General features: G+C 49.2%; 1 protein-coding gene across 7 annotated transcripts in view; it reads left to right on the top strand.

The window, feature by feature from the left end:
- Positions 1-26,861, top strand: part of LOC116947471 (FERM domain-containing protein 4A-like) — a 267,383-nt gene that overhangs the window by 213,425 nt on the left and 27,097 nt on the right. For all 7 annotated transcript variants that reach the window (XM_076070623.1, XM_032963258.2, XM_032963259.2 and 4 more), the window contains exon 12: positions 25,589-25,665. In XM_076070623.1, coding sequence (XP_075926738.1) covers positions 25,589-25,665 — 77 coding nt within the window. The remainder of the gene's footprint in view (positions 1-25,588; positions 25,666-26,861) is intronic.

The raw sequence follows: 26,861 nt of genomic DNA, 5'->3' as shown, positions 1-26,861 counted from the left end.
GACCTTGCATGTTATTGGTACACATTGGAAACGATCACTTCTTACACCAACGATTCAATGCTAGCACCTTGAGCATAATAATAGATCTACATCGATGATTTAATGCATTGCTAAACTCCTACAGCCCATGCAACATTTCGTCACACAGCGCAGTCAATGCAACGATCTAGCGCCGTGGAGACACGGGGCTGGTTGGTCGCTCACTCATTCGTCGTACAGCCGAAGCCACTGGACTTCGAAGTGGCCAACAGATGGCAGCACGGCAAATGGGTTTGCGAACCCATCTGTGTGGTCTTTTGAGTTTTATTCGCTCATCCGTGGTGGGTTCCTTCCAGTTTCTTTCCCACGTCATTGTTCACATCCCAAGCTAGGAACCTCCTAAATAATAGGTCTGACATTGAGTGAGACTTGTAATTTTTTTTAATAAAATGTCTTATTATTGTTATATAGTATAATTGAAGGAGAGCTAACGTAAGCCAACCGAGCTCTATAACGAGGGAATCGAGGCATTCATTTCTAGGAACTCGCCGAATAAAACGCAAACTACCTTCACGAGGGTGACGCCGACGACTTAATTCAGGCCGGGACGTGCCACCGTATTTGGGAGATGGCGAAAACGAGTTTGTTGCACGGGACCTCGGAGAGAGAGCGGACCACAGTCTCGAGACCAGGGGAGCCTCTGCCTGAAGTTGGCCTTCACTCGCCGACCACCGGTGTCTGACAACGAGGCGCTCGGCATTGCGATGCAAAAGGGAATCTTAGCTCTCAGCCGCGTGCACAGCCCGAGTTAAGACACAATCTTGTAGCCATGGCAACGGGGCTTAATTGTAAACACGTGTGTGTCCGAGGGTAAAAAAAAAAATGGCTGCTGCGTGTCACGTGGGAGTTGGGGGGTTGATTGCGAAGAAGTACGATTTTTGTACTTCCCCGCAATTTGGGGTTTGTCATACCCATCACCTTTGTGCCACTGATCTCCCCATCATGTGTCACCCGGTCCCTTAGTCCTGCAGCTTTTTTTCATCTCTCAATCACTCTCAACTTACTCACTGCCACATTAACGTGAGGACGAACGGGTTTCCCGCTCTTTCACTCACTCGGACACTCGCTCATTAACTCGAAGACACGTGAATTTACTCTGGCTCGCGCGGCGTTCTTTGCCCGCCGCTTGATGCGATACGTAAGCCGCCGCGTCTGCTTTGCTGGCCGGGACACGGGTTGTGTTGCTAATGGAAAGCTCCACAATAGTTGCTCACAACTTATTAATCCTATCTCTCGATCGAATGCACTCCCCACTTGCTCACTTCCTCTCTCTTTTTTTTCTTCCCCCTGGCAAACAAATCGATAAAAACCAGTCACTGGAGATCTCTAGCAGCAGCAGTCGTCGTAGTAGTAGTAGTAGAACCATATTCTCTGAAGTATAGGACACACTTAGTTCCTTTGCATTTTGAAGCAAAAGTTGAGGACACGTCTTATAATTTGGTAGGTGTGTGTGTGTGCACGCATGACTCGATTAGTCGAAGTTTATTAACACCGGGCACAAGTTTGTGGTGCACCTTACATTTCCGAGTGCTTTATAATCCAGAGAAATACACTTGAGAATCATACTGTTAACGTATAAAGCAATACTCAACCATTCTCCACCTTGCATCAGAAACCTCATACCCGTGAAGCAAAACGACAGATCACTTCTGCTGCTCAACGCAAGCACTCCTCCCGCAACCACCTAAAACCAAACACACAACCAATGGGGGATTGGACAGATCTTTCTCATTTACAGCACCACACCTCTGGAACACCCTCCCAGAGGCAATCCGCACACTCGACTCCATCACCGCATTCACAGTCGCAACTCAACAACACAGCTCTCTGTACGCTTGCATACGCACATACAAACTAACTCACAGCCACAGACTTGGTTTTTCTTTATTTATGTATTTTTACCGGATATAATTGTTTATGTTTACGCGTGTGAATGATGCGATGGCGCCTCTGGGTGGCAGATATGTGCCAGAAAGGCGCCGACGCGTTAACAGAAAAAATAAATCGACTCGACTTGACTCGCACAAAGTGGGGGGGGGGGGAGGGGGGGGCCAAGCTGATTCCTGCCCGAGTTTGAAATGTCATCGTCCTCGGGGCAGCCTGCAAGGGGACACTCACATTCCAGCGTGGGTAACGGACGTGATCGTTCACTCGGGTCATTCTGGAAACCCTTGCGTCTGCTCGTATTTTTTTTTATTTTCTCCAATTTTTTTTGTTTCGTGAACCCAACGTGTTCCCTGCACACGTTTCACAACGAGTCACGACACTCGAGCCGTTGGGCCCAGAGGGCCGTGTCTTCTGCACGAGATCAATCATAACCTGTAATAACTGAGTTCGGTGGCATCGGTGCATGTACTTGTATTTGAGCGTAACATTTGTTACGGCCGCCTTTCAAAACCACAATTTCCTTCCTTTCGAATGCGGTAAGAACGTTAGCTCTACGCCTACTGAAAATTTACATGGCATTTTTTTTTAACCTTTGCTCTTTTGCACTCTTTTTGTCTCGTAAATATAACAACTAACAAATGTGTTGTATGTAAACACAATACACAGCGGACTCGCGAGCGAACGGCCGCTGAAATTCTGCCAGGTTGATTGCGCAGCGTTGCCAATGGCCGCGTTCCCAAACGAGCATTATCGTTGCATTCCTGACTCAAAATTACTCGATTCATTGTCTTCAAGCCACACATTGGTTTACACGAAGGATATTTTACCGTTGGGGTAAGAGCAAGCAAAGCTCGTGGTAGACATTGCTCCTCCGCCACGGGACATTACGGTGGGAGGAAATCTACTTGCTCATCGCCATCACTCACGTGCGGCACCACATCCCTGCCGCATGCCTACGCCGTGACGTCCCGCGGTTTGTGGGGGCTCTGCAGTGAAGCGCGTGCGATCCTTCGGATTACTTAGTCACTGCAGGAGATTGGGACGAGAGACCAAGGTGGTAGCGGCTGCTGCTGCGTCTGTGTGGGAGTGTTGTTGCGGGGGGTGGGGGGGGAGGCCGGGCGGGTGGCCCTGGACTTTGCTGGGGTTTTCGGTTGAGGGTTTGGATGAGTCAAAGACGGCGGCCGTCTGCGTGTGAACAAAAGCCAGCTTTTCCCAGCGGGGGTCTCTGCATTAATCATTACCCCCCCCCCCCATACACACCACCACCGCCGGTCCCCCCACCACCACACACACAGCGGTGCCGGGCGGACGGGTGCTGCCTGTGCAATATCACGGCGCCTGTCGTTTGCCCCCCTTCTGGTTGCCACAGAAATGGCCGGAGATGCAAGAAAGTGGGGTGGCTCGCACGTTGCGAGGGTTTACTCGCGTGCCTCTCAGGGTCGGGCTGTCAGCACGCGCCAAAAAGAGGAGGGTGAGGCTATTGAGTGGACAGGCTGTGCAGCTGCAACGGCCTCGGACTACGAAACTGGGGGAGTGGAATTGGACGGGGGGGGGCACATTTAATTCCTCGCACCAGGGCCCGTGCCAACCACACTGCACCGCTACTGTTAGTGGCGATTGTGTGTTAAGCGAGGTGAGGTGGGAGAGTGAAGCGAATGAGAGAGTCGTTAGATTTGCCGGAGAGCAGAAATCTCAACAATATTTGTTGATTGTTCAATGGCTTGGTATTGCAATGAGGCGTAGCAGACATTCACGACTTGCATTTTTTATAATGATACTACTTTCATTTTAAATAGCGTCATTCATGCCAACAGCATCCCACAACGATCTAGATTAATTATATATAAGGACCAAATCCCATATACGCGGTTGGCTACATACGGCGCGAAAGAAGCCCAATACACAGACACGTAGACACACCAAGCAGATGAAAACCCTACTACTACCAAGCGAATATCTAACATGAATAAACAAATTAAGAAATGGGACCAAAATAAAAAACACACACAAACAAACAGAAAGTTATCCATAATAGAGGTTTGTTGGGGTTAGATCGTGTAATTTTAAAAAGCCGCCACCACCCGACACAGCCAATTAGCAAGGCTTGCGACGTGAAGAGAACATGCCAATTTGTTACAAGTACAGCACACCGGTGTGTTGAACAGTAAACCCACAACATTTACAAATCAAGTGCGACGTTTCGCCAGTAATTGCAGCTGGCATCGTCAGGCGACAGCCAGATTTGTGGAGAAACAAATTATCGACAAAGAACAAAAAGTTTTCAACAAGGAAATGAAGATGGGGGTAACCGTTTGTGCTTCAGTTGAAGTACACGTTCTGCACCTGGGGCAGCGCATAATCCTGGACCGTTGTGCTACAACCAACACAGCATCCTCTCTCCTCTCTCTCTCCGCTCCACTCACCCGTGGCCTCGCTCGGAATCCCATTAATGAAGCACGCTTTTTTTCCCCTGTTTGTGTGGAGCTCCGTCTCTGGCTAGGCTGCCTGTACAAACACGGCGGAGTGAGGGAACTCAACCCTGGGGCCACACCACGTGTTGCGTGGAGTGCCCGTCTCTCTCACCCCGGACGGGTGTTGCCGGTGTGATGGCGTTTCGTAGCCTCGTTTGTTTATCTGGTAGTTTTTGTAATGGGGGAAGCCTTACATGTGGCTCTTGTGTATCTTAAACCGCTTAGCGATTTGCTCCCGATGGGACGGAAGTCGAGGGAAAGTAGGTTAACGTCAAGCAAGAAGCAATGCGCAGCAGGATTAACAATGTTTCAACGGCACATTTTATTGCGTCTCGGAGCCTTGAAGGAGAGGTTTTATTAAATGACCCCATGATCTCCCATCACAGCTGCCCAGCACGCTATATATATTTTTTTTATTGAGGGCCTACTCTTTGATTAATGAGCCTGTAACTTTCCACGAGACTGCCCCCGACTCTGTTGTCCAGTATCCATAACGGCACGAAACCTTAACGCTGGCACCGCCGCGATTCCTCTGCGAGTATGACGTTGCATCGTATCCGTCAATCTCTGCGATGAGTGTAGGGGTTCCACCTATCCTGTTTTTTTCCCGGGATTGTCCTATTTTTGAGGTAGATGTTCTGGATCTTTCCGGACATTAAAAGTATTTTTTTTAAAATCAGTTGCGTAATAATACACCATTCATGACAATTCATTTAAATGCCGTTCTCCCCTTTTTCGGTATCGTGAAATATCCTTCTTTAACGTGATATATATGTTCCAGATTTTGTTCGTACCTCACAGGTGTGAAACCCTAACCGTGTGGGCGACTGTGATGTGCATAAATGGGCAGGGTAAGTGAGCAGGCCGTTGTCTTCGACTGAAGTCCCACACACATTCCGTTCCTGGCCTAACCACCCATTGTTGACAAACCCATCCTCCTCCCATCTCCCCTCAAATTCACCCACAATCATTGGCAAAGAGCGAGGCCGCACGCGCATCATCGGCTGCCAGGTGCACTGCATTCAGTCTCGAGGCAGCCAAAAAGAAAAGGGGGGTGGGGGTGGGCGAGAGATCGAAGGCCAAGCCGGGTTTTCCAATACTCTCACGCCTGTAAACTGACTTACGCTATGCAGTGAGGCCATCATCACCGACTTGCCTGTGTGTCCTAAAGATCGGGGCGAACAAAGGGGGCTTCACGCGCTGGTGCGAACGCTCGCACACGAGACAAAACTTTGCCCAAGAGTCTTCACCTCCTCCGGTTATTCCCAGCGCCGGGTTAGCGCGGGCGAGCGAGAGAACCTCGCCACCAGCCCCGCATTCACGCGGAGCGAGGAGGTGAGTGTGCGAGTGCAACGTAAGCGGAAAAAAAATCTGCACGGCATTTAAAAGCCGCAGCCAGCAGCGGCGTCGAAGCCGGCTGTGGGCGGCCGAGTGAAACTCGTGGCCATGCTGGGCCCTCGTTAACATTCCCCGGCCCCCATGGAGAGAGAGAGAGGGGGGGGGGGGCCTGGGAAGAGATAAGGTAACTCTTGTGTTGCGTAGAGCTCTCTCGTCATTTTACACTGCTGGGGAGTTGATCAGCAGTGGTTATTTCAGTGTTTCGTGTCACGGTTTGTGAGTTCAGACAGTGGCGGGCGGCTTCAGGAGCAGCCTCTTGGCGAATGTGTGAATGCTCCCGGTGAATTATTGAAGCCGGGAATGGCGTTACCGTGTGGTCCCCTTAGTTTGAGATGCAAAGACTCGTGTGGAGATTCGCGGGCTCCGACAGAACCCATGTAGTTTGCGTAGAGAGCCCCAGACTTACGTCGAGAACCGTAGCCTGGCGAAATATCTGAAATGCTGTCGGAGGGCTTTAAGTTACTCGCCACAACACACTGTCAGCAATCTCGAAATAATAACGAGAGAAATGAATATGTTGAACCAAAACATTTCTTTGAAAAGAGGTCAACGAGTTGACTTAACAGAGGCATCCGACACACGTTTCTCATAAAGTAATTTTTTTGTTATCTGTTATTTGACATATCGACGAGTGGTCGTGAGTCATTGCAATCGAATAATTTATTTTTGCACTGTAAACATTACCATTGCAGTCTACTCTTGATACAGTGGCACTGTAATAATAATAATGGCAGGTTTAGTTGTAAAGTTTTATTTGAATTGGTTAAGCAAAACTAAAGTCGGTTTAATTTGTTGTGGCAGCAAATCAAGTTGGCTATCTATTGTTTGTTTCACCGGACAAAGTTTTTGAATAAGAACCAAAAAAGAATCCTCCGATACAATCGTGTGGTAGAGAGATCCTCTCTTCGTGGTTGTTATGAACGTATTACGAGCTGACTACTGCGATGAAACCACTTTAGCGCTTTGCTCTGCGATCACAGCTGGCTAAAATCCCTGTAACACGGCTAACAGGCAGGTTTTTAGTTCGCTCTCAGCAGTTTTTTCGCCGTCAGAAATGTTGTGAGCATGTACATTATCAGGATCAATGTTGTTTTTTTTGTTATCTTGTAATGTGCGGTTGCCAGTTCGATATCCCCCCTTCACGGGCCCAAGTTTTCTTAACCCCCCCCCCTCCTCCCCCACGTGTGGCTGCACAGAACGTTCCGCCCAAATGTGATAAGTTCACAAATGTTGGGGCACGCACGGCGTGACGTATCTCCACCCTCGCGCTTATCTCGATGTGCCGAGCAAACCTGCCGTGACTCCCCCCGCCCCGCCTTCAGCCAGTCACCCTCAGCATTCCTGTCATCCGCCGGAGCGAGCGTGGGCGAGGTTTAGTCAAGCAAGCAAGGCAGTATCCATGTCACCTGTTGTCATGTCGTCAGCAATGGAACTGGTCGAGGACATTCCGGCGCTCTGGGTTTAACGTGATCCAGTGTTCGAGCGGCCCTTTGCACGCGACGTTTAATCCGAGGGTTCTCGCCAACCGCTGTGAGAAAATGCCTCTGGTGTGAAAACTACGAACATTCCATGATTCACGGTCTATTCGTTCTGCCGTGCGACCGTTATTTGTGGTCCATGTTTGACACCGGTGTTAAAAAATGATCTCAAATCTTAGAAAACAACGTCGGGTTCCATTCTCCGATGCTTTTCGGGTTTGACTGCGTGCGCTCCGGTACGATGTTCGAAGTTTCGCTCCATGTGCTTGGAACTTCTTCAGGAACTTCAGTTCTGCAAAGACATCGAAGAAAATCCGCCGGAGAGCCGTACGGCACTACGGCAAACACCCACGCAGCAGAATATTATTCCATTTAATTTACATGCACAGTATTTTTGGTGCCTTGCAAAATGCTTCTTAAACTTGACATTAAAAATGAAATTTTGTTTCTTGCAGTCAACGAAGTGAGTGTGCTTTGGTGACATTTATTCGACCGCCAGACAGAAAATAGCCGCTCACCTTCGCAACTATTTAATTGTGGAAAAGTTGAGTGAAGTTCGAAACGGCGGAGGGGGCTGGCTAACATAACAGACCGGCACTGTAGAGTAACAAGGCTACGTTTCTCAATAACAACAGATACAATCTTGGGCAAGTTACCTAATCATCAGTTCTCTTTCTCTACCATTGGTAAAGTTACACGGTCGGTGGTTCAAAGGGCGCCGAGTCAAAGTCTAGGTTACCCTTAGTACTTTCGTCCGCGGTAACTCCCGCACAACATGCATATTAATGTTCCAATTGGAGTCTTTCTTTAATTAACGACTTCAATCAGAAAACAAGGGGGGGGGGGGGGGGATGGGCAGAGCATCAACACAGTAGTTGGCACACTGCGCTCTGAATCCAGTTCTTTATAATCAGCCTTCAAATAGTCTTTAAATATTATTATTCTTGGTACAAAATGGAATCGAAGCAACTCAAGCATCATAGCCGAAAGCGCCTCTTTCATAATCTGAGCAATGTGGGAGAGCAGGATTGGGTGTATTTCTCACAATAGACTGATAGAGGAACACCTCTCCGATGCAGGTAAGGGAGGGCATGTTTTTAAGGTGCTCACCAACAGCGCTTGCCCCGAAATCATGTTAAGGCTATACGGGGGATCTGTCTGCATTGTTCTAAGGTCAAATTTAACTGGCATCACCCTAACTTGCTTTCTGATCCGCTGAAATAAATACTACGGTTGAAATGTCACTGCCGGAAGATAGGCGAGTGTGAATGTGGTAGTGTTATTATTCCTGGCAGTGTAAGCTAAGTAGGCCGCAGCCCCTTTGGAGCCTCAAATAAGTTCACGACGAGCCTCTGCTCCCACGGGGAAAGGTTAACAGTGGCGTCTGCGGTTGGTCGGCGTCTGTGTGCGTGAGTTGGCGTCGGCGTCGGCGGTCGCTGGTTGGTTTCTCTCGAGGTAATCCACGAAGGGGACGGGGGGGGTGGGGCGGAGATCCTTTGAGAAGTGGCCGTCATGTCATGGCCCGGGCACCCTGCAATCATCCACCGCCCCCCTCCCAACCTCCGTCCAATCTCTCCTGTTTGTTTTCTAAACAGCAGCGCCTGCAGGGCTCTAACCTATTCGCCGCAGTGCCCGTCAGCGGTGACGACGAGCTGGAGAGAGAAGTGAATGACGAGGCCGTGATTGCCTGGAGGAGAGCAGCCTGGGGCTTACTGAAAAAAAAAAACCCCGACGAGTTTCATCCGCAGGTCATTTCCTGCGCATAAAGCAAAGTAGTAACGTTGAATTAGTGACAAAAACAAAGTGCATTCATTATTTGCGATGATGTGGCCCTAAGCCTTTTACTGCTCGAGTGCTTTAGAAATGTAAAGAAAAACCTCGGAGTTCTCAAAGAGTGCGCGTGTTTTTGTTGTTGTTGTTGTTGCTGCTGTCGTTTGAGCGCTCGCTTTTCCGTTTGCCAAAACCTTTCTGCTGTTCTTTTTCCTCTCTCGAGTGCAGCTGATCCCACGCGGGACCCAGACCCAGTTGCCGCACTTTTATCAACCCAGTGCCCTCCTCCCGTCGGCAACGACGAGTTTCGCCTCATTAGCAACGCCGCAACCCACCCCCCACCCCCGCGCGTCCCCGACACTCGCCGAGGCCGCGGAGCTCAAGCGAATGAGCGTCAATTGAAAATGACTTCGGAGAAAACATTGCCCGTTGAAGAATAAGAGCGTGGTGCAGCGAGCGCCGCTCGCCAATTTCAAACCTGAGTAAACAAGCGAGGCGCAAGTGGCGGCTCTGGAAGAGGAGTGAAGTTGTTTGCGAGATCATTTTCTCCTCGGGTATAAAAACCTTGGTTATAATGGTATTTCTCATGACTCCCAAAATTTCACTTAAACAACAACACAATGTCCCAAGTTATTTTCTGTTCAAATGAGTGTTCAGGTGGGGCTCGTTTCTGGTGTACAGCCCTGCGGCCAATGATGGAATTTCCACATTCCTATTGTGGGGGATGGCCTCTCCATCGCATAATTATATCGGTGTTGACTTTCCCACAAGGTGGTACCTATTTTATTGACATCAGCAGGATGATGGGCTGAGTCAAACTCCAACCAGGGGAATTGCAAGCTGCTCGCTCTACCGCTGAGCCACCGGGCGGGATAATTGTCAACATGGTGCAACTAAGTGATAGTTACGAATGAAAGACGATCTTTCATTTGTCAGTGTCGTCCCCGATACTGATAATTGGCAACAAATAGTTTTTATTCTGAGCTGTCACGTGCATTGCTGTAATGTCATGAAGCTCTCTCTCCAGTCCGTTTAAAAAAAAAAAATCCAAACAGATATTCCTTTGTTGACCCTTTGTTCAAAAGTTCTACTTTTGTCAATGCAACACAGTTCAAAAGACATAATGAGTGAGTGGATAACAAAGTTTGACTCGGAACCATCTGTTCCATTGCTTGAGAAATGTGAGCCTCCTCATTTAACCCTTCGCAAATTTCTTACATTCCACCCCCCCCCCCCACCTCTGCCTTTGTCCACCCAGCAGTATGCATGGGTAAACCACAGTTAGTCGATCGGCAGGTCGTGTGAGGTGGGGTTAAGTGTGGGCATCCCCACTTCTTCCAATATGCCTGGCCAGCGTGGAAGCGTAGGGCAATTACCCTCGAGAGGGGCTCTCTAGAGCTCCCGCAAGTGGGCGAGGCCCTTCCAACCAGTGTCCAGTGGCACAAGCAAGTCATTGGAGGGCTGCACCTTTACCTCATTTTTTCACCTTCAACATTAACCCTTTAATTAAGCTGCTTCCACCAGCAGGGTGGAATCATACTCTGTCAAAGTGGCAGCTGCGCACGTGGCATCATTACTCACCCACCGGCTCAATGGTCACCTGTGGGCGGTGCTCCTATGGCAGCTCGTGACACTGTCAGGGAGGGACGTCCCGATTCTCCAGACTCCCACGAGAAATTAAAAAAGCTACCTTTGCTGACCCTGGAAAGCACAACTGGTGCGCAGGAAACTTGAAAGCAAAGGGGGAGGGGGGGAAGAGGGAAAAGGGTTCAGCCTAAATGTTGTCAGGTTTGAAAAGACGCGCTGCGGGACGCATTCCTTTGCCCGCGCCCCAAAAGACCAAATCCGAATTGAACTTGTTAAACAATTGTGCTGCCCAGTTCACTGTGCAAATTGTGAAGTGACACAATATCTGCTTTCGCCTTGACTCCTGGCATGTGTGTGTGTGTCTGCTTATACTCCTATGGACAAAGCCAACCCCCCCAGCCCCCCCCCCCCCCACCACCTTACAAATCAGGGCAGTGAAGAAGGAGCGCAGAGGATTGTTGTTTATGCCATTATGCGGCAGCGTAACGGTCTCGCTCGCTCAACCGTGGGCCCGTTCCTCACTTCTGGAAAATTGCCTCTTCATTCTCAGTGCATTATCGTCCGTGCGATCTTGAGCAAGGCTGGAAATGGATTGCAGGGATCTCTCCACGCAATTACGCTTTAAGTGCACGGCGGAGCTGTGTGGCGGGCGGGCGATTTTTAAAAATAGATGGGGCAGCACAGTTTTTAGAAAATGCGGCCGAAGAATTGGCAACGATAATCTTCTGGCAGCGAAAGTAAACTGCAGATATTATTTGATTGTCGCGTGGTCATGGGAAACATTCGGCTGGCCGTGTTCACACAGCAATTTAGAGAAACCGAAAAATCCACTATCTTGACACTTCATTCATACCGAGACTGTGCACACAGCACTTCTCAGTGGTCTGGAAGCCAAATGCAAATTTGGTTTGGTCGTTTCTGTTTCTGGCAGACGGCCCCCACTTACAAAGGTTACTGTGTCTGAGCCTCTACACCTGACCAGTTCGATAGGTCTGCCTTCCATTAGGCATTTAAAAGTCCATTATGTATTAGATGCAATGAGTGTGTGTGTATATATACCAGTGAGTGGCATAACTTAACCACTAATACACGAGTGGACAGTCTTGTGCAGTAGGGTGGGAAGGGTGGACATGTGTACGTCTCTTGTCACTCAATTTTAGTAATTCAAGCACGTTCTAGTATTTTTTTTTATCGATATCGCCCTAGCATGTTCACAACTATCGCAAATTTTAAAAAAAAAACATTTGAAAACGTGTAGGATGCCAACAGACGGCATTCGTAGTGCCCACTGAATTTTAATCTTCGTGCTGCTGCTGCTGCCTCCCATACAATGCATTTCAGGAAGTTGGCTTGGAACAAATGAACTTTGTGCGCTTTGTGAAGGGGTGGAGGGAAGAGGTCGGGGCGTGGAGGGATTGAGGGGGTGGGAAGGGGAAGTGCGGTGTGTGTTGGCGTGTGGGTTTCAGGGAAAAGGGGGGCGGGTGATGGCGATGAACTCCCCGCCTGACATCACGGTAATTTTACAATGAATCACGCGGACAAAGCGCAGCGTACAGTTTCATAAATGTGTCACACGCGTCCCCACTTGGCTACTGGGAAATGATAAATTCCAGAGTCGGCCTTGCTTCCTTCTTGTTTCTGCTCTCTGATGGATCGGCGGCGGAGAGGACTTGAAACTGTGCTATTCTTTTTTTAGGGTGGGGTGGGGTTGGGGGGGGGCAGCTTCGTGGACGCGAGATTAAACTTTAGTCCTCTCCACGACGGCGCTGTGAAAACGTTGTTACGCGCTCGGTCCCGAGAACGCCGGAGCAAGTGGTGCTCCACGGTTCGTTGAACGGAAAGGTTTCCCCGTAAATCGCGGGCGAAGTGTTTCGCCATAAGTGTGTCCGAATGGCGACGCAGCCGCCCTGGGTTGTGTTTTGGTTCTTTTTTTTTAGCTCGGGTCAGGCAGGTGGCCGAGCCGCCGAGTATATGCGGCCGTCCACTTGTAGCCACGAACAAAATCTACTCAACTTGTTATCTCACAGAGAAGGTTAGGACGCTCTTGTATATACATCTGGCTTCTGCGGCTATGCGTGATGTAATTTGCTTGCCATCCTCGAGGTGAACATCGTGACATCTGCACTTAATGATTGTCCGATCAACAAAGTTTCGTACCGTTGTGACTTTTTTTTTTACACCGATTAATCTCGGATTATGAAGACAGCTTGCAGATTCTGCATATAATGATAATAATTTAGGATGTGAATTTGCATTTGCTGAATTCACTGTATTGATGCTCTTTTTCCCTTTCCAATTTTAAGCAAAGGTTGGAGTTGTCACTTATAATCCGGGAGGTGTGTGTGTGTGACAAACTTTGTATAATTCTGTTGACACCAGGCATAAGTTTGGTGTGTGTATTACTTTCTGGAGCATCTTACAATCTGCAGAATTCAGTATATACCGCCTAAAGGACTACACAGCATCTCAAGCCCATTTTACACAGTTTTATTTAAATATTCCTTCTAAGATTGAATACCATTAATGTCTTAAAAAATGCATTATACTTTTGTTTGTTTGGCAAGTGTAAATTTATAATCGTCTAGAGCAGGGGATGGGATTGCTTTGATTCAAAGATCCTAAATGGGTTTGCCTCGGGGAGGCGGGGGGGGGGAGATTTAGCAGATCGGCGTTTTACGACTGCACAGTATTTCACAGTAGTGCTCTGCAGCTCTCCGATTGTGTTTCTGGGTTGTTATTGCGTGCTGCTTGGCATAATGTCCAACGTTTAACCCCCGCAACCCCCCACATGTGTTGGGAGCTTCTTCGGGAACAATTCAGTTTGCATCGGGAAGAGAGGCATTGAACAACAACAACAACAAAAACTCAAGTCTCCTGCGAGCCCTTGAACGTGCTCCAAGTCCTGAATCCCCCTCCCCTGTCGGCTGACATCGATGTCCACTGCTGGTGCCCTGTGTATTTGGGGGGGGGAGAAGTCCACAATATCACGTGATCTTGTGTTCCTCGAGCCCCAGGAACACCTTGCTGCTCGCCATGGCTCCTCAACCGTCCCCACTGCCCAGTCCCCCCCACCCCCCTTTGTCTTCAGTTGCTGCCTTGGGGCTAAACGCCCTTGGTGTGGAGTCGGTGTCACATTTCTTCTCAGCAATGCGGCAAACAGTGATTGGCACGTTGCCTTTTGTGCTCCGTTGTGCAACGCTCTTACATAAAGCGGGGGTGGGGGCCCCCAGCCCCCTTGCGTGTCGTCGTGTCCCCGCGACTCGCATTTTCTCCCGTCGTGCCAGCAACAGGTGTTGGGCAAGAGGCCGTGGTGCAGAGTGCGACCTCCTCGCCACCTCAGTGGTTCGTTTTTGATCAATTTCGTCCATTGAATTGCTCGCGCGCAACTGCCGGGCCGCTCGGGGCTCGCGTTAGCGGCGCTCTGCCTCGTGCCTGCGTCGTGATCCAGTGCTGGGGGGATTGAGTTGGTGGGTCACACAGAGATCGTGTGCGTGAGGACACCCAATCGCCGGAAGTGTGAGGCCCCTTTAGAAACGAGTACAGCGAGTAGTGTGCTGATCTACGCATGGTTGAGTGTTGCCTCGTGTACGTGGGATTCTATGGTGCGTCGCTTCCTCATACAGACACACCTCATCACGAAATAGCCAACGTCTTAAGCAGGACCCTCGTGTAAGAGAATCTGGAGACTCAATGAGGCTCTTTGGGATAAATTAATGATTATTTCAGCAGTATTTATTGTTGTTTTTGATAATGAGGTGGAGCGGTGGCACAGAGGATCGGACATTGCGCTATGCGTCTAGAATCCTGAGTTCGATTCCTGGCCACGGCTAACGCCAGTGGCGAGTGATAAGCGAACCGGTTTTCTCGAGGCCTTTCCTCCCTTCACCAACTCACACACTAACCAGAGTGATGAAGTATGGTCAAACATGACTGACAGAGCACGGGAAAGTCAGCATCCAGTAGAGTAGTGTTCATCACCACTGGTGGCCTTTAGTGTGGCCCCCAACAACACACAACACGTGAAAACACTCCCCGTCATCCTCGTCGTGCTATCATACCCCAATGGCTTCAAATGTGTGGCGGACCTCACACTGATGATGTCCTATCGACGAAAGTGGCTCCCCTCTGAACGTCAGTTAAGAACACTGCAGTGGTGAGTAGTGAATTGACAAGGAAGCTGTACACGCTATGTATGATTCTCATGCATGCGTAACGTACAGCAAATATGTGATCCCACGTTTCCAGAGAGAGCTTTCACTCTACACATTCGCTCAATAGTTACGAGGAAAAACGTAAAAGGTGGCATAAGCACTGGAAAATAACGCAACGCGACCATTTCCACTGCACTGCCCTCTTATCAAAATGTTACGTGAGATTTTTTTGGGAAAGGAAAGTGGCCCATGGAAATTCAGGATATTAACTCGCATTTTAGCTAATAATAAATGGGCGCAAGAATTATTTTAAACCAACATTGTGTGTGTGTGTGAAAGGCTATCGCGGTATGTGGTGATGTAAGGCTGGATTGAGTGTGTCAGCTCCGGGTATTATAAGAGCCAAAGCAGCAGGGTGAGGTGGGCAGGGGAAAAGGTTGTGGGTATAGAAAATGAAAGAATTCCATTGTTAGGAGCTATTATTAAACAAGTTTGTTACTGTTATTACTCCGTTCACTCAAACCATTGCATCTTTACAGCCAGCCACAAGAGTTCATAGAAATACAATATCTGTTTTGCAAAGGGACCCAGGTAAAGTTTCTTTCCTGCAGCATTAATTCAGGCGGTGAGGTGGAATAAAATATATAGCCAAGCAGGTAGTGCAGAAGAGTTACACCCGACTACCAACCTTTTAAGAGTGCTTGTTGAAATACAATAATCGTCCGGAGTTTTTTTTCCTAAACGCCAAATCGGTGAATATTCCTTCAGGTGGGGGGGGGGGGGCACGCACGACAGTCTGTGAAGTGTTCCCCGGGACTTTCCCGGCCAAGTGAGCCTAATGCAGTTTGAACTGAAACACAAAGCCAGTGTTCATCCTTCTCCCTATTGGAAGCACCTGGTGTCGGAAATGAGGGGTGGGGGGGGAAACCCAAAGCAGAATTCACTGAGCACCTGACGTGAACTCGCAGCTCGTGCGATGCTGGCCGCGCACAAATCGTCTAAATCTCCCAAACAGCCCGCCCGCCGCACGCCGGCCTTTTAGCAGAGTGCCACGGTGGCTATGAGATGTTAACTTAGCTCGCGCTGGTTTTGCAGGAGGTTGTGGGTTTGATCCCGATCCCGACCCTGATGCCTGTATATTTGTAGTTTGCGTGTCTCTCTCTCTCTCTCCCTGTGGTCACGTGGCTTTTGCACCCGGCTCCTCCGGTTGTTCCCTCCACATTGAGAAACATTCGGTTGGAGTATTTGGCTGCTGTAAATTCCCACTTGATAAGCCACATAGTTGAGCTATTATTTGTGGCCAGGTCGCTTCTGAAAAATAGCTATATAGCTCAGGGGGCCTTACCTGGTAAAATAAAAAAAATGTTTTTATTAGTGGAAGTTTCAGGGTGATGTTATTTTCTTCCGGATTCCCACTAGAAACCAAACATTTGCTTCCGCTCGACATACGTGTCCGATTTACAGATTCATTCCGAAACGTCGGAAGATCGGGCCCCACATTCGCAATTAATCGCTTGATCCGAAGCTATTTTGTTTCGAATTGATCCCAAAATGTGGATGTAATTGTTATTGGCTGTGAGCTCACATACGCGGCTCTTCCCGCAAAAAGCGATGTGACGCGACGTCGGGTGATGTCAATCTTTGTTATCACGGGGGTTGGGTGGGGGGGGGGGGCATCTTCAGTCATTACATTACGTAAATAATCAAAAAATCCAAAGAGGATTTGAAAAAAATCCCAAATTATCCTTAACTTTAAAATCCAAAATGCTTCATTGCTCAAACTAATTCCTGGCCCCCTATATTTCTTCCGGTGAGTGACGTGCGCAGCAACACCACAATGCCCCCCCCCCACCCCTTTATTGAAAAAACAATGTCCAGTCGCGCCTGTGCGCGTGGGAGAGGTGCGCGTGGGAGAGGTGCGCTCGTCACGGCGCACGTGAGCGCACGCGGTGACGAGCGGTCATCGTGAAGTTTCCTTGTTTTCTTCTCAGTGCATTCGCCGGACCGAGAAAAAAACATTCGCCGGACGGGACCGCGCGCGCACGCTTCAGGTGGCAGGCGGCTTCGAGTAAATAACCTGTTGTTTAGACGTACCTGTCAGCGGGATTGTCTTTCATTCTTACTGCCCCGTGTACAGCTCACTCACCTTATTGACGGTACACTCCCACTTAGGGCTCATTCGTAAAGAATGTGCTTCCGTGCCTTCTCCCTTTGCCAATTTGACTTGAGCAAATTTTAAGTTTGCGTGCGATCAGGAAACGCTGCTTCATAGTTTATTTTTAAAGTCACGCATACAATAGGGTTACTCTTTTTTTCTGCTCGAGCAAAGAAAAAGTACATTTGGGTAACACGCGTTAATTTTAATGGTTTGTTTGTCAGCGCACTCCGGCCATTCGAGGCACTCAACTGCGCCCATTATTAAAGTTTTGTCGACACTGCATTGTTTGGTGCATTGCGCACGTTCCACTGTGAGGTGTTTTAACAACATTCCTGCTCATGCAATGAAAACTACCGTCATGTTGCTGACACCCACGCCACGGTGGGAATAGCTACAGTCGCGCACGTGGGTTAGAGCGGTTGCCGTAAGTGGGTCGCATATGGGTGTGTATTGCTGGAAGATATTACTAATACTAATTTACCAAGGGGAGCCACATGGAGTCGGAAAATAGTTTCAGGAGCGTGTCCCGCTGCGTTGGGAGGTTTCCCGAGCACCGTGCACAACGTACAGAGCGTATGTTCTTAGCTCGGGGAGCAAACCGGAGAGCCCAGAGGGAAGCCAAGCAGAAGAGAGGGCCTACATACAAAACTCCACGCAGAAAGGTGCCCGATTCATACATTGAACCCAGGTCATTTTTGGTGGCACCCACTGCACCACCCTGTAGCCCCTTTGTCAATGTTAACTGCGGCAACACAAGAAGCCCATAACCGCTTTCAAATCCCAGCTGAAATTCCACTCTCAACCTCCGTCCCTTCCAAAGTCCCCCAACCGTAGGCCCCGGACCCCAAATCCCAACACATCCATTCATCGCCGTCGTGCACAGCACACAATGAGTGGAGCGGACGGATTTCAAAACAATACGCACCAATAACGTGCCGTCACACAGCCCTCAAGGTTCCTTGGGAGATATTAAACACAATGGCCGTGTGTGTTATGGGTGTTCCGCGCGGGGGGAGCGGTAGCGTCGTGGTGAGCGCTACGCTGCGCTACGAACCCGGCAACACGAGTTCGATTCCCGCTCACGGCCAACACCGGTGACGATTATCTTAAACGGTTATGGGCCTCCCCTAGGTCGACTCAGCCTCAAATGAGTACCTGGTGTGGTGTGTAAACTCTGCCACGAGGGAGACAAAGGCGGCCGGGTGTGGTGCTGGTCACCCCCTCACATGCCATGCTGGGCTTCATAGCTGCTCACTAACAGCACTTTTCCCAACAGTCTGTTAAGACTATAATGGGGATCTTTGTCCACATGTGGTTTGTGTGTATACGTAGGGTGGACCTCGACAATGGTCCAGCCTCATGTGCAAATTAACTTACTTCGGATGACATAACGTGAAAAATCAGACAATAAGTCAATTTGATTTTGTTAATTGTATTTCATGTTATTTGTATCGTATCCATGATTTGTTTTGATCAAGTGTTGCATTTGCATGCTGTGCTTTACATGCAACCCAAGCTCTGTCCTTTAAAAGGAGACCCTTAGTCACATTTGGCTCTCGTCGAGTATTAATAAAGGTCGTGTTTCATGTTTATTATATGGCTCCATGCAAAGTAGCAAGGGCGTACTGTGATGCTGGCTGTAAATGTTACATCTGAGGATCAAGAGTATTCAGTGCCCACGAGCTTTCGCACTTCCGATGAGCACGGTTGGCTACGTACGGTGCGAAAGAAGTCCAACATACGTACATAGCTTTGTGGTGTTGGGAGCCACACATCATCGTCATCAGACATGATGTATCCATTGTTGGATAAAGTCATCCCTAAGTGGCCTCTGCCTCTCTCAGCGCAACAGTCCGCGATCTCGCTCCATCTCCGCATCGGCCGCGAGGCTCTGGGGGAACGGATTACATTCTAAACGTGTCTCAGGATGAAAGTGTGCGCCTCCGGTTTCCCCCGCGCCTCCGTTTAGCGCGGTTGGCTGCGCTCGGCGCGAGAGAAGTGGTTGGGTTTTGATGTTGTCATTGACGCAGAGACATAATTCCGGAGTGTTCACTCGGAGAATCCACGTAACCCAACCACTTTGACGTTTCTTTCCCCGCCTCGTCGACATTTTCTCGTGGCTCCAATTGGAGTCGGGTAGAAGTGGAGTCGGGCAGAAGTGTGGGCCTGTTGCATGGAGCTATCGTTGAGAAGAGTTCACGTAAACGGGGACACGCATCCCGCACAGGACGAACCGCTCTTATTTTATAGATGCTAAAATGGACTGTTTGACCTGGTCTAAAATGGGTTTGAAACTTCGTTAATGAGAATTTTTTTATTTAAAGTCACTTTCAGGATGGCAACCATTGTACCCAGTGGGATTTTTTTGCACACAGCGTTGGTGTACGGTGCTTTTTTCAGGAATATTTTGCTGTTTTTTTTCATGGATTTTTTGTTTGCACAGTCCACACATAGTCACTTTAAGATGTTTTCTTGTTCATGTTTTTTTTGTTTGTTGCGGTCGCACCCGATTCAAGAGCCGGATGGCTCACAGGGGCTATACCAAATAAATGAAAACTAAAAAAAAAGTGAAGCGGAGAGGCTTCCCCGGGCTACGCTGTCGACAGCGGCGAGGGAGGGGGGGGACCCGGGAGGGGGGGACCCGGTAGGGGGGGGGGACCCGTCCGCCGGGTGCAGGGGAACAGCAACGGGGACACTCCGGGGGATCCCTCCAGCGACTCGCATCATGCACGGCACACGCCATTGTGAGGGAGCTCTCTCTGTGTGTGTGTGTGTGCTGGCCAACCCCCACCCCATCGCGTGTGCCGTGCCGGCCTTCACAGGTGCCACTCGCCAGCAGAGCTTGCCCCAACAGAGCTTGCCCCAACAGAGCTTGCCCCAACAGAGCTTGCCCCAACAGAGCTTGCCCCAACAGAGCTTGCCCCAACAGAGCTTGCCCCAACAGAGCTTGCCCCAACAGAGCTTGCCCCAACAGAGCTTGCCCCAACAGAGCTTGCCCCAACAGAGCTTGCCCCAACAGAGCTTGCCCCAACAGAGCTTGCCCCAACAGTCTGTTTCAGGCAACACGGGGGGGCGGGGCGGGGGATCTTCGCGTTTGTCTTTGTGTGCTGGCCACCCGCCCCCTCGTGTTCCGGCCCCAGCTTTCGTAGGTGCTACTCGCTAACAGCACTTGCCCCAACAGTCTGTTGAGGCTATACGGCGAGGAGTAGGGGGGGGGGTCTTTGTCTTTGTAAATACACCGCAAAAGGAGCTCGCGCCTTCAGATCACACTGAGCCGTGATTGCTCGGGGTGAATGCAAAACACGCGCGCGCGCGCACTTCCCTTCAGCGCGCGCACTGTCACAGGTGTAGGCGCAGCCCTGCAAGTGCTCGCCTCACGTCACTGCTGGTGGGAAGGGCCTCCGCTAGAGGGACCTCTAGAGAAGCCACTCTTGGCCTACTCTTCCACGCAGGCCGAGACTGCGGACGGATGCGCTGTGGTTTTTCAGAAGCGTGCACCACTGTTGCAACCGGCGCTCCGTGGGGGTCCGGACGGCTCCCGGCAATCGCCGCACCGACAGCAGCACCCCTACGGGGTGGACTCTGAAGCCTGACGGAGGTGATGAGTGGCTTGCGCGCATACTGTCCATAAATGACGTCACGCACCTGGGGGGGGGGGAGGGAGGGGGTCAGACATTTGTGACGATGTGTGACGAGGGGGGGGGAGGGGTTTGAGAAATGTGACGTCACATCAAAATGAGCAACTCTAAATAAATATAGACAACACGTTCTACTTAAATAAATAGACTTTTTAAATAAATGTTTTCGCCTACAACATCAGAGTGCAGCGCCACATTAAATACGCACTACAATGACAATAGTTTAAAGAGATTTGAAACATGTTTTATTTTCAAAATGGAAATATGGTTTTGGGGGGGGGCAGAGCTTTGTGACGTCATATTTGAGGGGGGGTCTGACTTTTTGTGACGCCGTGTGACGAAGGGGGGAGGGGTCAAAATCGTCAAAAATCGCGTGACGTCATTTATGGACGGCCCCTAATGTATTATTTACTGGGAGTCTTAGAGTAAGTGAAAAACTACCGATCAGCATGTGGAAATTATTTTTTTCTAGTTTTGAGAGAGAGAGCGTCAGCTTGCATTTCTCGTTATAATTGATGTACCGAATGAAAGGAGGGAACCCCCCGCCCCCCGCTTGTGTAAATGTAAACGCGCGCAAGCGTGCACGCCTTGCCGGTGTGAACTCTTACGTGTGTGAAGTGTGCACACGCGAACGCGTGATTGCGCTCAGCCGCAACCAACAGGCACAGGAAACGTGGTTTGGGGGTGGTGGTGGTGGTGATTAGTGTCGAGACGCGTGTTCGCCATTCTCGCTCACGGCTCGGCAAACTCTCACCCCCCCCATCCCCCCATCCCCCCCCCCATCCCCCTCACCCCCCCCATCCCCCTCATCCCCCCCGATCCCCCTCACCCCCATCCCCCCCATCCCCCTCACCCCACCTCCTCACCCCCCCATCCCCTTCACCCCCCCTCACCCCCCCCGATCCCCCTCACCCCCCCCCTCACCCCCCCGATCCCCCCCGATCCCCCTCACCCCCCCCAATCCCCCCATCCCCCTCACCCCTCCCCATCCCCCTCACCCCCATCCCCCTCACCCCACCTCCTCACCCCCCCATCCCCCCTCCCGATCCCCCTCACCCCGCATCCTCACCCCACCTCCTCCTCCCGCGCGCGCGCCGTGGGTTTGGTTTAACCCAGAAGCGGAGTTCCCCTCCCTCCCCCACCCCGGACGCTCCCAGAGGTTGTAACCAGAGACTCGGGGTGCCGCAGATCGGTGTCTCTCAGAGGCAGGCGGCAGCCGGGGTGAAAGCGCGAGTGAGAGAGAGACCGACAAGGCGAGTGACAGGAGACAAAAGAGCCCGCGGTGTTGTCCGTGACGCCTGAATAAGTTCGGTTGCTGTGCAAGCGACGTTCTCGTGTCGGTCGACGACGCGGAATCAAGCTGCGTCGTTTTCCCACCGAGCCCTGAGTTGTTTTTGGGTTGGGACTGTGTTTGCTTCTGCTTTGGATTATTTGCTGAACCTCCGCTGGACTTTACGGGGACGTCCGCAAGGTAGGAGAATTGTCTCACACGCGCGCACGTCGTGTGTGTGTGTGATCTTGACGCCTTGGACTCTGCTTTCTTGCTTGAACCTTTCCGATGCCTCTGTCGAGCGCAATCTCTGGAGTTGCGGCGGTCGTTAATGGGATCGAGGGGGACGTTGCCTCTCAAATCCGTGCGATGGCAGCTTCAATTGACTGCTTTGACACGTTTCAAATGGGGCTGGCGTGTGTGATGGAAAATCACCTTGTGCAGGAGATGATGTACAACATCACATCGATAATGACATGGCGAATGATGAGTGATGATAAGCAAATACGTAAATTGACGGACTGCCTCTTTGTAACTGACGGTTTTCTTTTTCGTAAAAATTCTTTATTAACCATCGCGATCAATTTGAAACTCAACGATCCCCCCTCGTTCCCTTGAATGCCATGAGCGTGACGAACGCAAACTCGGGGAGAAGCACCATCGACTTGTGCCAGCGTAAAGTGTCACTCCGCTGGGCATTAAAAAAAAACCATCACTAACCAGAACTCTTGCATTGCGGCAAACTTCCTGCCGTCGGCAAATGTCTGCGGTGACTATCGAAACCCCCCTCCTCTGTGTCTGGTGTGTTGTGGTGAGCAGTTGTCGTTAATTGAAGCGGAGACCTTTTGCAGAGTTCTGGTGGCCGTACAGCAGGGATTAATGGGGACGAAGAATTGGGTGCAGTGAGAGAGGGGGGGGGGAGGAACTGAAGATAAGCGTTGTCCTGTATCTGCAAAGAGACCTTTCATGTCCTAATATCTGCTGAGATGTCACATCAGATTGCTGTAGTTTTCCCACGAAATGGTACAGTTGACCAACACAGGCTGAATGAGAGAGATGGAGCTACAGCGCAGATGTTAGAGGCGCCACGGTGGTAAGATGTTAACTACCTCGCCTGGTATACAGGAGGTTGTGGGTTCGATCCCAACCCTCACGCCTGCTCTATATTTGGAGTTTGCGAGTCTCTCTCTCTCTCCGTGGTCGCGTAGATTTTTCTCCGGGACCTCCGGTTTTTCCCTCAATTAGAGTCAACTTGCGTTACGAGTATTTGGCTGCTGTAAATTTCCACATGATAAACCAACTTCTGAAATAGAACTGTATAGCTCAGCGTGGCCTTACCTGGTAAAATAAAAAATAAAATAGTTTCGTTTAGTTAGCGTGCTGCACTTGGGCCTCGACAACCTGAGTTGAATTCGTCAGCTCATGGGTAAGCGTTTTGGCGAGTAACCAGCGTTGGAAAGTATAGTCAAACGGCCCCGCATGACTAAAAAAGCCTCGAAGGGGCTTTCATCCAGCAGTGGATTGACAACCTTTAAATTATTATCGTAAACTATTTACGTATGTAAATAGTGACTTAGCCAACCATATTCAAACACACACACACACGTCACTCGTGTACTGTATTGAACAGCGTTTTGACATTACGGGCAATGACGATTCAGCTTGGAGGTAAAGAGAGAGGGAAAAAAAACGAAGTATAATTTGCGTGCTGTTCATTTTTAATCACAGTGGTTGATACGTACGCATGTGGGTGCGTTTGTGTTGGTAATAGCGGCCCATTACAAACTGCAAATTGCATGACTGCTGTAGACACGGCTTTTAATTTCACGCTGATTCTCTGGCAACTCGCACTTGACGGCCGTTACGAGGGCACGATTTTATTTTCTTAATTACACCACAGGGGCAACCTCGTCAACATAGCAGACGTTAGAAGTTCGTGATTTAGAAAAATGTGTTGTGTCCCCTCTTGCACGTTTACAAATGAGCAACTTCATCTGTGTCGCCTTTGAGTGAGTCTGTCGGGCACAGCACACGTGCGTGATCTTCGTACGGAGTTGAGCAATGGCTTATTCTGCCTCTAAGCAATCAGGGTATGGGACGCATTGTGTTGGTCATGAGCTGTGTATGCTCTTTGACCTCTGGTCAAAATATCTGTTTGGTGGTGGAGAAACGAAGCCCAACGAGGCTTTGGGCACCTTGAGCAACGCAGCTTTGTTTGGCATTATCCAGGAGAATTCTTCTTGTGTTACCTTCGACTCCTATCATCTGCAGGAGACGTTGGGTCTGTGAAAACGGCGATTATCAGCATCCCCATACTTCCAAATTTCCACAATAATTTACATGTTTTTACCTACGGATAGACGGAGTAAATTTGTGGATTCATGGAAAACAGGATTTACGATATTGGTCTCCCACAGTACTGCCATATATGTTGTGAGAGGCTCTCCAGGATATAAACAAGATTCACCCCGTCTGTAGAGGATAGACTTGTAAGGGTTACCTTCTCAGAATAAGTGAACATATTGGTGACCCAGTTCAGCCAGTCTTGCAAATGTGAATATCCCGGTCTCTTTAGTTCTCGCTGGGTTAAACAAAATAAACATGATATTTTGTTCCTTGTCATGCTGCCAGGTTTAAAGGGGGGGAGGGGGGAAGGCTGACCTAAAAGTAAGCTGGCAGCATGTACCTTAAAGCCCGAATCTGCCTCTACTCGGCTACTGCAGCAGCGGGCAGCAGCAGCTGATCTGATAAAGCGACCAAAATATGTGTACTGTAAGCCTGTTGTAAAATAAAAAAGTGCAATCTCGATTTTAAATGTGGAAATGGCCACCACGTGAACTGCGTCGTCGCTTTACCATGAAAATACTGTACGGTTATTTTAAGTCAACTAAAAAGCTGCTGATAGTGTGAAAAAAAAATAATCGGGGTGTTATTTTTTTTGGTCAAAGTGCTTCACTGGTTAATTATTAACGAAGCTAATGCCTCCCCCCCCCCCAAAGTATTTTTTTACACTTGCCAATAAGTAAACTTCCAGAGCTATTAACAGATTAGCTTGCAATTTTTCAGTCCAGTGGCTTCTGTTGTTTGTTTTATTTTCAGTTTCACTATTTCAGGTTATTAATCCACCAGCAGCTGATCCGACTTCAAGTATTCGGCAGCCACGAAAAACAAACTACGCACTAGCCCGCCCGCCCTCCAACGCGAGTGGCTTTTATTTAAGCGGGCCACGATGGGGACTGCCAACGCTTTGGATTATTCCTCCTGATATTGTATCCGTAAAGCCGTGTCAATGTTTATTATGGTTTTTGTACATTTTCGTGATGATCATTTTTCCTGACAGCTTGGCCCAAGGGAGCGATGTTTTCACAATATGTCGGTTTCAAAGAACTTGTGACGGAAAAAAAATACATTGAGAGAAAATAACCCAGACGATTTTTGCTCCCTTCTATATGCATCACAATGTTACCTCCAGCTCCTTCAAATGAAATACATATACAATTATCTTTACAGGGTACTATTTCATGATTAATGATCATTTCCCCTCATTATTGCTTACCTTTTCATGTTTCCATGGTGTGTGGCTCTTTGATTTTGCGGAATTTCCTTGAGGCCCTTTGTAATGTTGTGTTTACCCTCTGGCTGTGGCCAGCCCTGTGCCCCCCCTCCTCCACACCACCCCCTCCCCAAGTCTTTGACCGGAATCCCTGAGTGTGGTTTTCCTTCCGTGCTCTTTTCCGGCAGGTGTTCCAGTGGCGACAACTTGAGAACCTGTACTTCCGGGAGAAGAAGTTTTCAGTGGAGGTTCATGACCCAAACAGGTGAGCAAGCGCCAGGTGTTAAACGGGTGGAGGGGTGGTGAGCGCGGGTGATGGAGTTAGAAATACGTGGGTCGCATTGATTGTTCAAAAGTTGCAGGAGGTGTGTAGGTATGGAGACCGTCATCCCACAGCGTTTTGACGACGGTGGTTCGTTAGGTGTTATCGCTTTTAGAAACTTTGGTCTCAATTCCACCCCCAACAAACTGCTGGAATCAGAATCTTTATTTATCCTCGAGAAATGCAATGAGCTATGGAGCTCGTTCTCACAGATGTAGAATTGGGGTTCCAAGGAAGAAATTGGTCCCAAGACCACGCCACAAAACCATTCCCTTATTAGTGTAAATTCTGCCCAGCGATGATTTTATTAAGAGAACCGGGACCCCTTAATATACTGTAAGGAAAAGAGCTCCATTGAAAAATAAGAATACGCCCCACGTGTTCTTCACGTTTAAGTGTTGGTCGTAGTTGAGGGGGTTCTAAGGGTCTCTCCAAGTCAGAGTGGCATCTATACTGTCAGCTTGAGACACTTGAACACGTGAACATTTGTTCAGGTCTCACTTGATGAAATGACGTGTAGTCTCAGTGCACTTTTAATTAATAATACAAGTTTCGTATTTGTGGATTCACACGAAAGTAAATGAGAGCATATTTAGAATATGATTCATTATTTACTATTTTAACAGGTAAGGCCTACTGACTTGTATAGCTAATTTTTAGAAATGACATAGCCACTCATGATAGCTGAACAAAGTAGCTCATAATGTGGAGATTTATAGTAGCCAATTATTCTAAATGCACGTTGATATCTAAATGTGGAGGGAAAAACCGGAGGACCCGGAGAAAAATCCACGTGACCGTGGGGAGAGAGACATCCAAACTCCAAATATGCAGGAATCAGGGTCGGGATAAAACCCACAACCTCCTGAATACCAGGTAAGGTAGTTAACATCTCGCCACCGTGGCACCCGAATAAAATAAAAATACATTCCCATGAAAATAGTGTTAATCAACTATTTGCAAACGTTCAACTGTTCGCAATAATTTTATTGTAAGCTATGGTTTTAAAAGGGAATTAAGGGCACAAGTTTCACTTAATCTTTTGTAAATAGAAGAGCCCGAGCTTCCCAGGGTGAATGCAGACTCATGGGAGCACGCCACGCCTTGCTGTGGCTTGCCGGCTTGTGGCTTAATGGTAC

The sequence above is a fragment of the Petromyzon marinus genome, chromosome 30 (assembly GCF_048934315.1).
Source record: "Petromyzon marinus isolate PM22_M1 ecotype Great Lakes invasive population chromosome 30, UKy_Petmar_22M1.pri1.0, whole genome shotgun sequence".
In the NCBI taxonomy this organism is placed as follows: Eukaryota; Metazoa; Chordata; class Hyperoartia; order Petromyzontiformes; family Petromyzontidae; genus Petromyzon; species Petromyzon marinus.
This window is presented reverse-complemented; position numbering and strand designations above follow the sequence as displayed.